Raw genomic sequence first — 16,553 nt, 5'->3', positions numbered from 1 at the left:
TGACGACTGGACCTGGGAGACATCATAGCAGAGGTCACGACAGAAAGTGAGCTAACACCTTAAGAGACTCGGTCAAGAGGAGCCTAAAGCGAGTTCCGTAATTGAAGCCGAATATCTCGGAGAACAGTTGAAGGGTTGCCAACGAAACCTAGACTATATAAAGACGGAGAAGATAAAAGACAAGCCATCTCTTTTCCATATATCAACTTTTGTACTAGATTAAAAACATTACGTATTCTTTAGTAATCATCTCAAGATACATTCCTTTGTATTCATCATCTTTCAACTCATCAATAAAATCATATTCATTCTTCAAGTTTATTTACGGGATTCAGCCCACGATTCTTATTCATCTCTCTTGACCTAATCTAAAACTAAGAAGTGAAACCTTGTCTCTCACATAATGAACATGAAGCTCTCGATACAATTGATTAGGGATGGATTTACTTGTAATAGGTATGCAAAATTCTACTAATATATGTTATTCTAGTTTTCTCTTTATATAACTAAGACTTTACCAACTTTTTTTTGAAACTAGTGTGAATTTATTTGGTATGAATCATGTCTCATGACCACAAGATGAAGATGTTCTTTCTTGTGAAACCAGTGAACAAATAGATCATTGCAGTTCAATGGTAACATGTTTACCAAAAGAGGATGACAAAATTCGATTTAGATTTGGTTGAATAAAATCACGATGACTACAACGGTTTAGTCGAAAACAATAATGATCTTTATCAAAGCAAATCAGAAGGTTCCTAGAATGACATTTATAGCAAAAAAATTCATTAAAAGAGACACTTATAAATAAACTGCATATGACTTAGAATATTGAACTCCACTAGAAGCTTGAAAAGACAATTGAAAAATTAACAACATTGACATCAACATCATTCACATTGATCTAGAGTGAATATTCAATTTCTTGACTATTAATTTATCATCTTACTTTTTGCAGATATGTTAAACGTGGAACATGTAGCAAATTCTCAAATGTTTGTAAAGATAAACGAATATCCAAAGACTTACTATGAACAATGTAGTTTATCATCTTTGCTCACTATTTATATTAGAAACTTTATTCATGTTAGTATTCTAGGGTTGGGTCTCTATGCAACAATAAACATTAATTATATGGCTAACAATTTACAGTGACTGACATGTATTAGAAATATCAAAAATTCAAATTTGTACTAGCTTCGAACAACATTGAATCGTGATGATTTTTTAAACCAAAATAAGTTCTTGTTTAATTTACATATTATTACATAAATGAACATATTAAATATGTCTAGTTATGTTGATTGCATATAGATATTCTAATATTTTTTTTAAGTGACAGCATAAATATAGTTTATTTTCCTTTCATACAACCTAGAAAGACCCATTGCCATATTATCATGTTTTATTTCTAATAGACAAATATTTTTACATTATTTTAATATATGATTTTTCATATATTTAAAATGATATTTGACAAGAAAGAGAGATTCTTATCTATCTAAATAAATACGATTCAACCCAAAAGAGAGTATTTTTTTTCTTCTCTTCATTCGTCAAGTGATGAAATAAATAATATTATAATATGTGAGCCAAACTCACGTCATCTTGTGACGCAAGAAAATTAAGAAGAGATTGATTAACAACCCTCCTCCATGCAAGCATATAGTCTGCGAATGGCCAACGTGAGTCGGTAGATTGTGCAATAGACCAGAAACAACAGAATTGTCAAAGGCGGGAACATCTTCTCTTCTATTCTCTTCTCTTATGTTTCTCTTCTCTCTTCTCTTCTCTTTTTTCTTCTCTTTTCTTCTCTAGATTCTTTTCCTCTGTTTCGTTTCTCGTTTATTTTCTTGTTAGTCACAGAAGCGCTCATATTTATAGAAAATGCGTTTCAAAACTTTAGATAGTATCTTATTTGGACTCAGCACATTAACTAATACGAGCAAAGAATGAATAAATCACATTTTTCGCTTATTATTGGGTTAACATGTCTATTTTAGTTTTAGATCAAAAATGAGCTTTTAAATTTAAAGTGCCACAGCCCAAAATATTGAAAACTGCAAACCCTTAGGATAAAGAGAAATGGTTAATGATGACTAGAGCATTAGACTCTGGCTAGTGACTATAGATCATTAGACTTGTAAATTATTGTTTATTGTTTATGCATTCTCTAGACACTAGTCGACACAATAGCCATAATTACAAACAATCTCAAAATAACTTTTATCATCAAGATAAATTTCTTATTAGTATTAATGCTTTTATATTTATATGAGCAGTCACATTAAACAAATAAATATGTTACTCTTACAATTTATTAAATGTAATCAAAGAAGACATAACCAAAAAAAATCATATAAATTTGAATTGCATTGGTTACGGAAGAAATCAAATAAAATTGATTAATATGACCTCATATATAATATGCATTTTTTTATGAAGATCATATATAATATGCATGTAAGATAATGATGTGATCATGATCAGTATTTGGGAGTGGTTGGAGCAGCCTTGTGACCAGTTGACGCCAAAGATATTCAAGTTCTAGTCGGAGTGGTAACGGTATCCGTACATCGACAATGGAACTCCAGTGAGACCGTTGTTGACATTGGTCGAGTTATTGCAGGTCTCTACCGAAGATTTGTAGAGCTTGACACGAAAGTGAAGTAGATCCCTGATGTTGGTCAACGCCAAATGGAAGAATCCCTTAGATCATCTCCAAAAAGAAACTCTATTTTGAAATTTTTAAAATTCTGTATTTGAAGTTTAAAGGTGTTTTTCTCCAAAAGCAAAAATTTCAAATTCAACTTCAAAACTATTTATATTTTATAATATGGTTTTTATATTTGTCATAACTAATTTGAATTCATATAACTTTTGTAAATAACTAGCACATATATAAACATATTAGAACAATATTAATTAATAAAATATTCTATTAAAATATAAAAATTTAAATAAAAATAACTTAATTAATATTAAACTTCAAACAAAATACCATATTATTCCATAAAATGATTTTCGTAATGCATATATGATCTATTAGTGCATTTTGAAGTAAAAATGACTCTCCTCATTTTTACTTTGTAGATTATGAGCTAAAAATTATTGAAATCGGGTGAATATGATACTTGTAAATACATTAGATCGGAACAAGAAAATAAAAGAGAAACATAATATATTGCTAAAAGACTAATTTCTTTTCGATGATATAAATACTAATGAATATATTCGATATGAACAAGAAAGAATTGTACGAAAAAGACATCAATAACAACAACAACAACCATCTTTAGTTACACAAAATAAATTTGGACAACATTTGAAAATTTTGAAGGTTCCGGATCAAACTTACATGACTATGAGTGTTGTTGTAATATTTAAATTTGTGTAATAGTTATGTCTTCATGTAATTTTTTAAAGTTTTTTGTTAAGTTTCTTTGTATATTATTGTTGTCTAAATCTAGTTTAAAATATTTTAAATCTTATTTTAAAGTTTTATTTAATTTTATGTGTAAATTTTAAAATCTGTAAACAAAATTTAAAATATTTATGAGATATATTTTCTTAAGGATTAAAACAATAAACGAGAAAATATTTATGAATCATAAATGTGATGTGTGATTGTAGGGACCAAAATGCAAATAAAATATGAAATTTCAAATTTGAAATTTTGAGTAGTGAAACTTCAAATATAGAGTTTCACTCATCAGAACTTCAAATTTGAAGTTTTAAAATTTTTTTTTGGAAAACAAAAAACTTCATATTTGAAGTTATAGAAGGTCTTTTGGAGATGCTCTTAGAGTCAGTTGGATCGCTGTAAATCACAACATTCTTCTTGCTCTAACCGTAGGGTCCTGGCTCAGAGCACACAATCTTTGTCTTTGCTCCTATATGAATTCAACTAACGGAGCTTTCTGAATAGTATTTTTTTTAAATAGTATTTTTTTTTTGATATAATAGATACTAGGGAAGCTCGAGTATGTATTTATACCTTTGATTGGGTTGGCTTTGTAACCGTTTTTTCAGCATCAGTGAGAATCTCTGGGACGTATAGCTTGGTGGCTGGAGTGTATGTTGGTTTTTGGGACATATGGAATATATATAAGGAAAAGGACCAACTTTTTGTTTGTATAAAGTCTTTATCTCTCTTCTTTTCTTTATATTACCCACACTATTGTTGGAAAGAAAACAAATAGAGCAAACATTATTCACATTTAGTTAAAAACATAATTCACATTGATCGACATGCAATTACCAAATTTCAGGACTGAAGCCCAGTGATGCGGTTTGAGTTAGATTTGTAAAGTTTATGGATTCTATAGTTCTTACTTGATAAAGAAAATAACAATACACAATAGTTGTGAAAAAACGTTGTAGATCGATCGATAGTAATAAGTGCCCGTTATTAGCAGTACTTGTTAGTACAGTTGATTTTATTTGAAGCCTAAGGATAAAGAGAAAAGGCTATAAGTATATTTGTCGTTTTCCTTGAATATTTACTCTAAGCATCAAAATATAATTGTTAGTTTATGAGTTGACAAAAAAAAAATTGTTAGTTTATGAAATCGAGATGTGAAATTACAGATTGAGAGTAGGCCTAAACCAATGTTGCATGTTTTTTTTTTTTTGTCGCTAAAATGTTGCATGTTTAGCTGATAATTCCTTCTTCTTTATATTTTTAAAATATTAGTTGCATTTAACTTCAAAATAACCTTGTAGACAAATTATTCATATACGAAGTATATAAAATTACCTAAAACTGAATTATCAAAAAAAAAATTATTCAAGTATTTTTATCTGAATAACAGATATTTTAACATGTTCTCCTGAGCTATTCTCAATCCCAAATTTCTTTTTTTTTAACAGAGATATTTACCGAATTTACCAATACCAATATGTGTGACACATGAAAAAAAATAGAGAAAGAATCAGAGTCCTATCTATTTTTTTTTTTTTTGATAAACCCTATCGGCTGATTCGGTCGGCTTCGGGTGGAATGCACTTAGTGCTACAAAGTGTACTGGCTATCACACTGCTTGATCCGAGTTTGGAATACCTTCCGACTAATGCCAGATGGTGGGTGAACCGATCATCTGTTCCGATTAGATAAAAACGTTAGATAGTATCACGTCACATTGCGGTATTTTACTTTCTTACTATTATCTTCTTTCATATTTATGCATGCTTTAAACATCACTAGCTATGGTATGGTTTTTGGGTGTAATTCGTGACTTAACATTGCCATGCTGTCAGATGTAGCTGCATTGCCTCATCGGGTTTTAAATACATACAGAAAGAAAGAAAAAATATTGAGAGGAATAAGAAGAAGAAGATTGTTATTCAAAAGAAGAAGAAGAAGATTGTGATGTAGGATATATCGTGAGAGCCTACACTACAAATGTGCTTTGACAGGAAGAAAAAAAAACATGAAACAAGTTAAATCTTAAACTAGGAGTTTAATGTATTTCAACATAGTGTAGTGGCGAAGGCTTCATGACTCGGTGGCTAGTTCCTTGTCAAAAGTGTCGAGAAACTGATATATGGTTGTGACGGCAAGCAAGATACCAGTCCCTGAGCCAATAGCTCCGGTGAGGTCAGCAAGAACAGTGAGTGCACCAATGCACATTCCTCCAAAGGCAGCTGTTGTTGGGATGTAGCGGTTAAGCTCCTTGTGCAGATTGGAATATCTGTGCCCAGCCATCCACATCCCTTGATTCTTGATCTGCTTGGCCACGTCTCTGGCGGAGGACCCAGAGACTTCAATCCATGTCTTTGATAGAAACGCACAAGTAGAGAGCATGAAGACGATGTAGAAGAGTGTGTGGCTAGGATGAGCAGCGAGGCTTGATGGAGCTGTGATCAAGTAAGCGAGACCACCGACTGGTGTGGGTCCTCTCCACTGTCCCAGCAAGTTCACCAGGAAATTTCCGCTGAAGTTGTTGTAGAGAAGCTGAGAGATGAAGTAGAGATTTGAGACTAGAGCGGATTGGAGAATGATGGGCATGTTGGAGGTGTACAAGAGCTTGATCGGGTAGCCGCCGCCTTGTCGGGAGTTCTTTGACCAAACAGGTAACACAACGCGGAAGCCTTGGAAGTAGACGACGATGAGGAAGACCAAGACTGTTGCAAGCAAGTTCGTAACGTTTGGAAGGCTCTGTCTGAAGAAAGCTTGTCGGATGCTTGACTTGGTTATCAGGTTATGGAAGAGCGAGATCAAGGCGCCTTCAAACTCCTGTCCCGACCGTCCGATGTTGTTGAACGTAACGGGGCTAAAGGCTTTCCATATAACGCTCTCGCAGAGGCTAGTCGCTATGAAAAGGGAGATCGCTGAGCCAAGACCATACCCCTTCTGGAGAAGCTCGTCCAGACACTGGAGGATGACTCCGGCAAAGACAAGCTGGAGAACGATGAGAAGTGCGTTTCCCACCCCGAGCTGTGCGACTGGACCGTACATTCCAGAGAGGACGTATGTCACGGCTTGACCTAAGGCGATCAAAACGCCGAGAAGCTTCTGAGCAGCGTTCAAGAGAGCATGATCCTCCTCCTCGGTGACCTTAATAATCTTTGAGCCAGTCAAGAGCTGCATCACGAGCCCTGATGTGATGATGGGACCGATACCGAGCTCCATGAGGGTGCCACGGCTCGATGCTAGAATGGCACGCATCCAGTAGAGCGGATCCGCGCCGGTGGTGGAGTGGATACCGTAGAGAGGAAGTTGACTACAAACGAGAAACACGAAGAGAGTGGTCAGGGTATAGATGACCTTCTCTCTCAATGGAACCTTCTTCTTCTTCTCAAAAGCACTCTGCACCTCTGGCAGATACGGCAAAAACGGTTTCACCATATCCAACACACGAAACCCTCCTCTTCTCATACTTTCGCTATCTGCCCAGGTTTAGGTTGCTATTGGTAAACCAAACAAACAAACAAAAAATAGGTTTTATCTTGGTCTTTCTTCTCATCGTGTGCATGCTTTATATAATAATTTTGTTGAGAATAATCTTGAAGATAACTTGATCCTCAAGCTAACCTAAAGTTATTTGAAATAGGAAATACATGTTATCTAGGAGTTATCTAGATAAGCTATGTTTATTGTGATTAGGAATATTTAATCAACTAACTAATCAGTAATCCCACTTTCTTTTGTGGTAACAAATGTCGAAATACAATGGAAGTGCTTTACTTTTTGGTTAAGAACCAACCAGGACGACAAAAAAAAAAAAAAAAGTGTGACACTTGATATAACACCCCACTCATCAAAAAAAGTCGAGCATTAAAGGAAAATGAAGTAAGCAAGGAGACCAACACCATCGTTCAGCCAGAATGTACTCTTCTCAAGTGTCGTGTCCATCTTCCCTCTTTGGCTTTGCCATGTTTCAATCATTTTCCAATCAGAAAGAAGAGACCGTCGGTGAAAATTGGACTAAATTACTGATTTGGATTAGGCGATAAAAGTAGGATAACCTTTGTGGTTAAAAAAGACAGCTCTGTAACTAAAAACATGTGGTGAAAAAAGTTCTGTACAACGTAGTTGCCTCAACAAATCTGAATGTATCTATTTCTATGTTTTTATTTCATCCACAGACGACGAACAATCACAATCGAATAGAATACAGAGGAAGAACACACAGAATTTGGAGAAAGAAGAAGGAAAAGAATCAATGAAAGTTTCATATACCACCTGAGACTATAAACCAACCCCATATGTAACAGAGAATCAAGGATGATGATGATGATGATCAACGTAAGTGTCCATACAAATCATAAGGTGCCCAAAGAGAATCGAGTGGACAAGGCCGTCTCGAATCTAACCGGAACCACGGTTTACCACTCCCGGACCAATGCAACAAGCTAACCGGACCGGGATGAAGATCTCTGCAGCTCCCCTTCACGTTATCTCCACCCAAACCATGCTGGTTCCACCGATGCTCAATCGGCGCAACATCCCCGGCGAAAACCAGCAGGAACGGAGGCAAAGACCCCAGCTCGTAAATCCTATCGCTCTTCTGAACCTCCATCCACTTCTCTATCGCCTCCGTGTACCCCACGCGTCTCCATCTCTCGAGATCCATCACCATCACCCCCGTGTTGAAGTAGCACGGGCTTCTCCCTCCGAACGCCGCGGCGGAGAACCGCTCGGAAGACCAGAACGCCGGCGTGAAGTACTTGGTGAAGTTCGCGTGACAGTACTCCGGAGCTCCGATCGTCTTCGATCCCAGCCTCGTCCTCCAGAGCTTGGCGATGTCGTCGACGACGATCAGATCGGAATCGAGGTAGATCACGCGCCGCACGCAAGGCTCCAAGAGATCGGCGAGGTAGTTTCTAGCGTAATTCAACGGCTGCTCGAGCGCTTGCCTCACGGAGGTGGAGATTAGCGTCCGTACGATCTCCGGATCGAAGTAGTAAACCTTGAATTTCAATTCGGGGAAGGTGGAGCGTACCACGGATTCTAGGTCGGGCTCGGAGACGAGGAAGTGGAAGAAGACGCTCTCGGGACACGACGAGTGCTGGAGGATCGAATTTACGGCTGCGATTGAGCCACGGAGGTACTCGAAATCGAGAGTAATCGCGACGTGGACCAACGAAGGGTTGCAGACGCCGGAATCGATGTCGATAGCGGCGCAATCGGCGGCATTGCGGAACGGAGGGGCTTTCCTGAAGGAGAATCTATGCGGCGAGGTTGGGAATCGGAGGTGGGAGGATCTGATAGCTTCCGCTGGGGGAAAGGATTGGAGAGAAGGAGAGAGGACGATGATAGCCAATAGAACGGAGAATAAACCGGAGAATCGCATGATTCGGAGCATCTAGCCTCTCCGTTTCTTCTTCTTGGATTTGAAATCGGATGCGCCGGGCGGCGGCGATGGAGGCTAGGGTTCCTTTGACGTTCGCAAATGTTTTTGAAAATTCACAGCAAAGAGAGAGAAAGGTGAATGATGCATCTGACGGTAGACAAATCCAATATTGGAAGTAAGAATCAAAATGGGAAAGTGTGGCGTGGGATCGAAGTGGCTTGAGAGAGGAGAAGAGGAATAATTCCGAAATCGGAAGAAGAAGAAGAATGGCGCAAGTTAAGGAGGGGCGGTGCTACGGTGCGCCACCGTCTGCTCTTTTACGCCCTCTCCTCTTTCTCTTCTTTTGGTTCTCTCTCTCTCTCTGTCTCTATTTTAGTAGAAAGATGGAATAAGCAGAGAGCGAGAGAGGTTGCCTAGTGACTTTTTCCTATAATTTCTCCTTTGCCAACAAATATATTGTATTCTACTTTGTTGTATTGTCTAATTTATCATAGACTATTTTTTATATTTTGTCTACTGGATAATCATAAATTACGATTGAACGAAACTGTAACGTGTTATTGAAATTTCCCCTTCAATTTAATTAAAAGTATTCAATTCTTATATCCCTAAATGGAGCAAACTAATAGTTTTGGCATTAGACTAGGATATTAACTTACGGTGAATTACTTGTGTTATTGAAATTTCCCCTTGAATTTAATTAAAAGTATTCAATTCTTATACCCCTAAATGGAGCAAACTAATAGTTTTGGCATTAGACTAGGATATTAACTTACGGTGAATTACTTGTGTTATTGAAATTTCCCCTTGAATTTAATTAAAAGTATTCAATTCTTATACCCCTAAATGGAGCAAACTAATAGTTTTGGCATTAGACTAGGATATTAACTTACGTTGAATTACCTTTTAATATGTCCACGAATTATGAACTTACTTGAAATGATTTGGTATATGTCCTTAAACTGAATTAACCTTTTTTTTTTTGTTCAAATTGAATTAACCTTTTTTTTGTTCAAATTGAATTAACCTTATAGAAACTTAATTCTCATTAAAATTCTGATGTGTTCTACTTCTGAATTCTGATGTGCGTTGTTTACTTAAATTCATTGGTAGCGTATAGATACGAAGTACAGTTGCTAACTAATTACCGGCTAAATACATTCTAACCAACAATGTTGTAATTCAGTTGGAACAAGTAGTTATAGATCATTTAGCACACAACTAATCTCTAGATAATTGTTTCCGTGCGAAGATATTTTAATTTCATTCATATCTTAAGCAACTACAACTTTAAACTTTATAGTACTTTGTTTATCAATGCGAGAAAGTGGAGTTTTCCGGATCAAGTGAACCCCATGATTCATGATTTATGACTCATGAGTGGGTAGATAATAAAAACATTATTTTCCAGTGAACTACACTACACGTAGTCTCCTTAACAACTCGTAATCATCTTCTCCTTCTATGAATTTTTAATATTGTAGAATATAAATGGTAATACCAATATTGTAGTTGATATGTCAATTATGATAATGTTTCAATAAAACAACTATGTTCATTAGTAGAGACAAAGACGACTTAAAATTAGACAAGCAAACTCATATTTCACTATTGATTACAACGATGAATGGTTCATGTGTTATTGCACAGCTATATTTCAAGAGTTTAGTTGAAATTGGACTCAGTTAATGTATATAATTATTTGTGATACAATATTATAGCGTCAATAAACAAACTAGGATAAGACCTGCACAAAGTGTTGGATAAATTTATATGAAAATTATTTTAAAAATGATCTATGAAAAAACAAAATTCATATTTTTGATCGAATTAATATTTTTGGTCATTATACAATATTTTTTTACCTTTTTACTAATTATATAATTTGTTTACCGATAATTATATAATTTAAGATATCATTAGTGATACTCAACGTTTAGATATGGTTAGTTTATAGGTTAATGTTGTCTATAATTACCATTAATTAATATGATTTGCATTTATTATAATTTTCCTTAATTCTCCAAAAAATATCATCAATTCTTAATTTGGTGACAAAGTTTTTGCATCTTAAATATTTTTGTTCATATTTTCTCTTCTCTTCTACCTCAAGACAATTATATTGGATATTTATGCATAAGAGTATTAAGTTAATAGTATTAATTTTTTTTATTTTAATAAGGGAACTATCATTTATACGTAACTGTCGATATGCCCAGCCAATATGGTTTCGAGTTTGGTTTATTAATACTTTTAATCATATACTTTTATGTTTTGGTTAAATCGCTTGTTAAATCGTTTGTTATGTTACCACGTAAGGTCAATTGACATTTTAATTAAGTGACACCTAAATAAAGGTTTTTTAAATTAATACAATGTTAAGATTACAATTTTTTAAATGTTTCTCTCGATTAATATACCGGGGATATTTCATATGCAACTTCTTTTTTGTAACTTAATTTCATATGCAACTTTGTTTTCCTATATGGACCGACCACGAAACCCCATGTGCCACGGCCCACGATAACGTTCAAGCATGCGTTCACTCCTAAGCTAAAGGGACTTTATGTTATTTTTTGCTTTTAAGCTTTGTTTGGTCAACTCCCTGACTACTAATAACTTGCATTCTTTGATTTATCAATTTGAACAATACTCCATATATACGTACACAAACATGTCTTGCAGAGAGAAATTTCGTAACAAGTTAAAGCAGTAAGATTTGTTTTATTAATTTGCATCCCTATATTTTTATTTAGATATTTATTTAAATGATTACTACAGCAGTAAGGTAATCGTTTGCTTAAGTCTAGCTTTAGATTTTAAAAATCTTAGCTCGTTTCATAACTTTTTAAAAATTTAGCTAAAATTTTGATCATCATCCTTTCCTTATTTTTGTCCAAAAGGTCATAAACATACATGTATGCAACACTAACAGGAACCGAAACTCTGACGAAATAATTACACTCTAAGACAATTTTCAAGTGTTTACTACACTATAGAGCAGTTTGTGCTACTAAAGCAGTTTTTCTTCACCAAACCACTTTCTAGCTATAAACAAACTAAACAACCTTGTAACTAAATGATATTTACCCTAACTAAATATTACATCTGATTTCTAGGGAATTTAAGAAATCACGTTCTTCCTGGCAAAAAAAACAAAGTGGGTTCCATGTATCTTTCTTCTTCATCTTTTTCTTCTTGATTTCTTAATTTTTTTTTGTAAAATGGATGTTGTTTCTTCAGATTTTTATAAGAAAAGATGTATTTAATCAATAGATTTATTATTCAATCTATCTTCTAAGATATGTCAAGCTATATCTCTAATGGTGATGTAATTGTAATGAATACGGCGACATCAACGACTATGGTTGCGGCGAGTTCCAGTCTCTGTTCACTCTTTCATTCGCTGCCGCCGCAATCAGTAATTCTTCCTCCATTGCCATTGTTGATCTTCTTATTCATCATCTATGATTTCTCACTAATCCTCTGTTTTCACCCAGTTATCGTATTTGCCGTAGAAGACAGAATACACATCGATGACGAATAAACAATTTTTTCGAGCAACTCAGTAGTGGCTCAGTCGGAGTCAGTTAAATCCAAGTTTTCTTATTTTTGTTTCAGGAAGAATGGTATGGATAGACACCGGATCTCCTCTCCACGACAATGCTCACAGCGACTTCCAGTTTCTGCTCATTCTTCTTCACTAACCCGGCGAGAACCATGACGGGTTTATTCTGGCGACTGTGATTGAGTCAGGATCTCAATATGAGTTTGTAACCCTAACCACAACGAGCTTCTTTGTATGTAGTATCAAGCCATGACACCACGTGCCTGAGACGGTACACCCGTAGTCACCGTTAAGCTCCAATCGCAAAGAGAAATCTCAAGCAACAATGGTCAAATCTCTCATATTTACATGTTTAGTCCTTTAGTTTTTAGGTTAAAATTGATTTTGTCCCAAACTTTCTGATTTCCAGATACCTCCTATCTAATTGACTTTAAACTTCCAAATATACAATTTAGCTCATGTTTTGATGGAGAAATTTTTATTGCTCACGTGTATCCACATGTACGCTCAATTTTTACATTATCCATGTGTACAAAAAACCGTGTGTACAGAAAACCCGACAAAGGACTGAGCTACAAAGTCAATATAATATATAAAGTGATAGTGAGTATCTTAGATAGGCCTGAGACTTTTATCCGAGATCCGGATTCGATCCGAGATCCGATCCGGATCCGATCCGAAAATCAGGATATCCGGAGAGGCCGAATCCGGATCCGGATAGTAAAATGTTGGATCCGTCAAAACCGAATTCGGATCCGGATATCTTGATTTTTTAGTCCGGATATCCGGATCCGTAAATTTTATTAATAATTATTTTAAAAATAGTAATATCTATATATAAAAACTAATTTTATTTAATATATTTTTATTTTTATAATAGTATATATAATTTTTATGTAAATTTTGTAATATTATACATAGAAATAATTAAAAACATTATATATTTTTTTATTTTTAAATTATTGTTAATATTTTATATATATTAATATATTTTTTTATTTATTTTAGGATCCAAATCCGGATCCGGATATCCGCCGGATATTCTAATTTTTAGAAGGATATCCGATACCTGGATATCCGCGAACCCCGGATCCGGATAAAGATAGTAAAATTATGGATCCGCCGGATAAGGATCCGGATCCGGATATCTTAAAATTGCCCGGATATCCGAAAATTGCCCGGATATCCGATCCGTCCCAGGCCTAATCTTAGATAGTATCGATAGTGGTTGTGAGTATCTCATGTGTAGCTTTGTTCTCAAATAGACTCCACAAACTTGAATATACAGATTTGTCCTCTTTATTTGATCTTAAACTTAAAAATATGCAGTTTAGCCTTTAGTGGGGGTTATTGGTTCTAGTATTTTAATGGATTTAGAAATTCTAATAGATTTGGAAATTTTTGATAAATCCACTGATTTTTAAAATCAAAAAACGGATTTCATAAATATTCAGATAGATTTAAAAATGAAGTATGTAGATTATTATAAATCAACCAAATGAATTTACAAGAGATGAGACCGCGGCTTGTGAACAGGGCCGGCTAATTACGGGGGACAAACAGTGCGACCGCTCTGGGTCCAAACACGTGTCCTCCCGTATATTAATAGTTAAGGGGTCCAATTTTTTATAAATATATATATATATATATATATATATATATTTTATACAAAAAATTTAAAAATGTAATATATAAAATTGAAAAGGACCCAAAAATATTTGATATGTATATAGTCTTATTTTCATCACAAAATGTACAAAATATTACTGATTAAATTTATTTTAAACATTATATAATATAAATCTTAAATGATAAAAAAATTTTGCCATATGACCCATAAAAGTGTTAAGCTGTCTCTACTTGTGAAAATGCCACCAGTCCTTGATATAGAGAACACTTTCTTGTAATCATATTTTGTTGTTGTGTGTGATCTCTTTTTATGGGCTTAATTTGTGTTCATTCCTTATTACGTAGTGCTTGAGGTGAGTGATTATGTGCTTAAAGTGCTTTTCACCTCTTGCAACACACATTTGAACGGAGACGACTTTGACAAAGTTAGTCAAATGACACAGTAACAATAAATTTTTTAGTCATTATGCTTTGAGCATGTTGACATGTAACTTTACGTACAGCTTTTATCATGCTATTCAGGATGTCAAGATGAAGTTGGATGAAAAAGAGTCAAATGTATTCCGGTGAGGTTGTAGCTGTAGGTGGTGGGGTTTATGTCTTCGTGAACATGAAGTATATTGTGATCCGTAGAGAATTGGAGAAAAGAAAAATATCACAAATCCAAGCAAAATAACAAGGTTAACCTCTGTATTTTTTTCTTTGTATTTTGAGCATAAAAATACTTACAAGTCCATGGAAATATAGTTTCAAATCAAATCCTTGAATAAATCATTGTCATTGAATAACATTTGATTTCAAAATCTATTTTAAAAGCATATAACCAATAACACTAGATTTGCATATAGATTTGAAAATCATAAAACCAATAACACTTGATTTAGTATGGATTCCTAAATCCATTAAAATATGCAAACCAATAAATATCCAAATGAACACAATTGCAATATACTCCCTAGGTTTTTAAAAGATGCATATTCTAGACTTTTCACATATATTAAGAAAACTCATTAAATATGCATTGTTTTTTGTGAATAACAATTTTTCATAATTTTTAACCAATAAAAATTCAATAAACACCATTAATTTTTTTGAAACTTACAATTTTTCATAAAATCATACATTGAAAAAGTAAAAAATGTATCTTTTTGAAACAATTTTTTTTTCAGAACATACATCTTTTAGGAACGGAGGGAGTATATTACTAAATATAACCTAAAATGACCAAAATCTTGAATATACAGATTTGTCTTCAATGACGTGTTCTACTTGTATATCGCTTTGAAACTATATACATATACACATGTAAACATGTATAGATGTAAACACATATATATAATATACATTTATACACGGTTACCAAACCACACGATCAAACAAAATTATATCTTAACCTTGTATTCTAGTACTTGTACACCACTTCATTAATATACATATACACACAAGTAAATATGTACACATCTACACAAATAAACATGTACATAACTAAACATGTACACATATAATCTTTGTACATATATACACATATAATATTTGTACACATGTACATATACACATGTAAACATGTATATTATATACATTTGTACACGGTTACCAAACCACAAATCAAACAAAATTATATCTTAACCTCACATTCTATTTGTACATCACTTCAATAATATACATATGTACACATTTACACAAATAAACATGTACATAAGTAAACATGTACACATATAATCTTTGTACACATATACAATTTTATATATGCACACATGTTAACATACATGACTGATAATAAATCTTGATTATCATGACAAACATTTCAAAATTTTGAAGAAAAAAATCAAAAACGGTGTCATATTATTTACTAATAAAATTTATATGTTTATAACTACAAATATTTTGCAAAAAAAAAATTTAAAATCATGTCATATTATTTAGGAACATGGTGATATTTGATTGATTCTTAATATATTTTTAGTTCATTTAACTCAACTTTGTGTGTATTTAGGTGTTTTTATTGCATTTTCATACATACTAGGATAAGACCCGCGCCTTGCGCGGGATTAAGTTATTATTTTTATTATATTTTGGAGAATGAAACAATAGTTTGACTTCATTTGGATTACGGGTGTTCAACTCGGATATCGGGTTAGTTTCGGTTCGGTTCGGTTTTTTCGGTATTTGGTTAGTAAAATATAACTACTATTCTAAATCAATATTTACTTTGACTTTAGTCTTTCACATACTTTTGAAAGATTTCAACTGGACGACTAAATTGATCAGCCAATCTTGTTGCTTTAAATCATTAGTGTTTATATATATATATTATTTAGTTTGAATATTTATTAAATAAAAATTCATATGCGTTATATTTTATGATCATTTGTAACTTATTATAACAAAAAAATAATCTATTGATCACAAAATTTTCAGAGTGGGAATATTCAAATTTCTAATAATATATAGACATTTTGAAAAATTCAAATATAACATATAAGAAAAAATATAAATGTTTTTATTATATATTTAATGTGATTTTTTAATATCTTTCAATAATATAAAATTAAAAAAAA

At 33.5% G+C, this 16,553-nt stretch overlaps 2 protein-coding genes across 2 annotated transcripts; both read right to left on the bottom strand.

Annotated features, from left to right (window-relative positions):
* Positions 1-5,497: 5,497 nt before the first annotated feature.
* LOC106299456 (protein transport protein Sec61 subunit alpha-like) lies at positions 5,498-6,880 on the bottom strand. Its single transcript, XM_013735552.1, has one exon. It carries the CDS (start codon positions 6,878-6,880, stop codon positions 5,498-5,500), a length of 1,383 nt encoding a protein of 460 aa, XP_013591006.1.
* Positions 6,881-7,496: 616 nt separating this feature from the next.
* LOC106296306 (probable galacturonosyltransferase-like 7) lies at positions 7,497-9,233 on the bottom strand. The gene has a single exon (XM_013732411.1). It carries the CDS (start codon positions 8,808-8,810, stop codon positions 7,746-7,748), a length of 1,065 nt encoding a protein of 354 aa, XP_013587865.1. The 5' UTR covers positions 8,811-9,233; the 3' UTR covers positions 7,497-7,745.
* Between the last annotated feature and the right edge of the window lie 7,320 nt (positions 9,234-16,553).

The sequence above is a fragment of the Brassica oleracea genome, chromosome C6, assembly GCF_000695525.1.
Source record: "Brassica oleracea var. oleracea cultivar TO1000 chromosome C6, BOL, whole genome shotgun sequence".
Taxonomy (NCBI): Eukaryota; Viridiplantae; Streptophyta; class Magnoliopsida; order Brassicales; family Brassicaceae; genus Brassica; species Brassica oleracea.
Note: the sequence above shows the minus strand (reverse complement) of the source record. Positions and strands in the feature narration are given on the sequence as shown.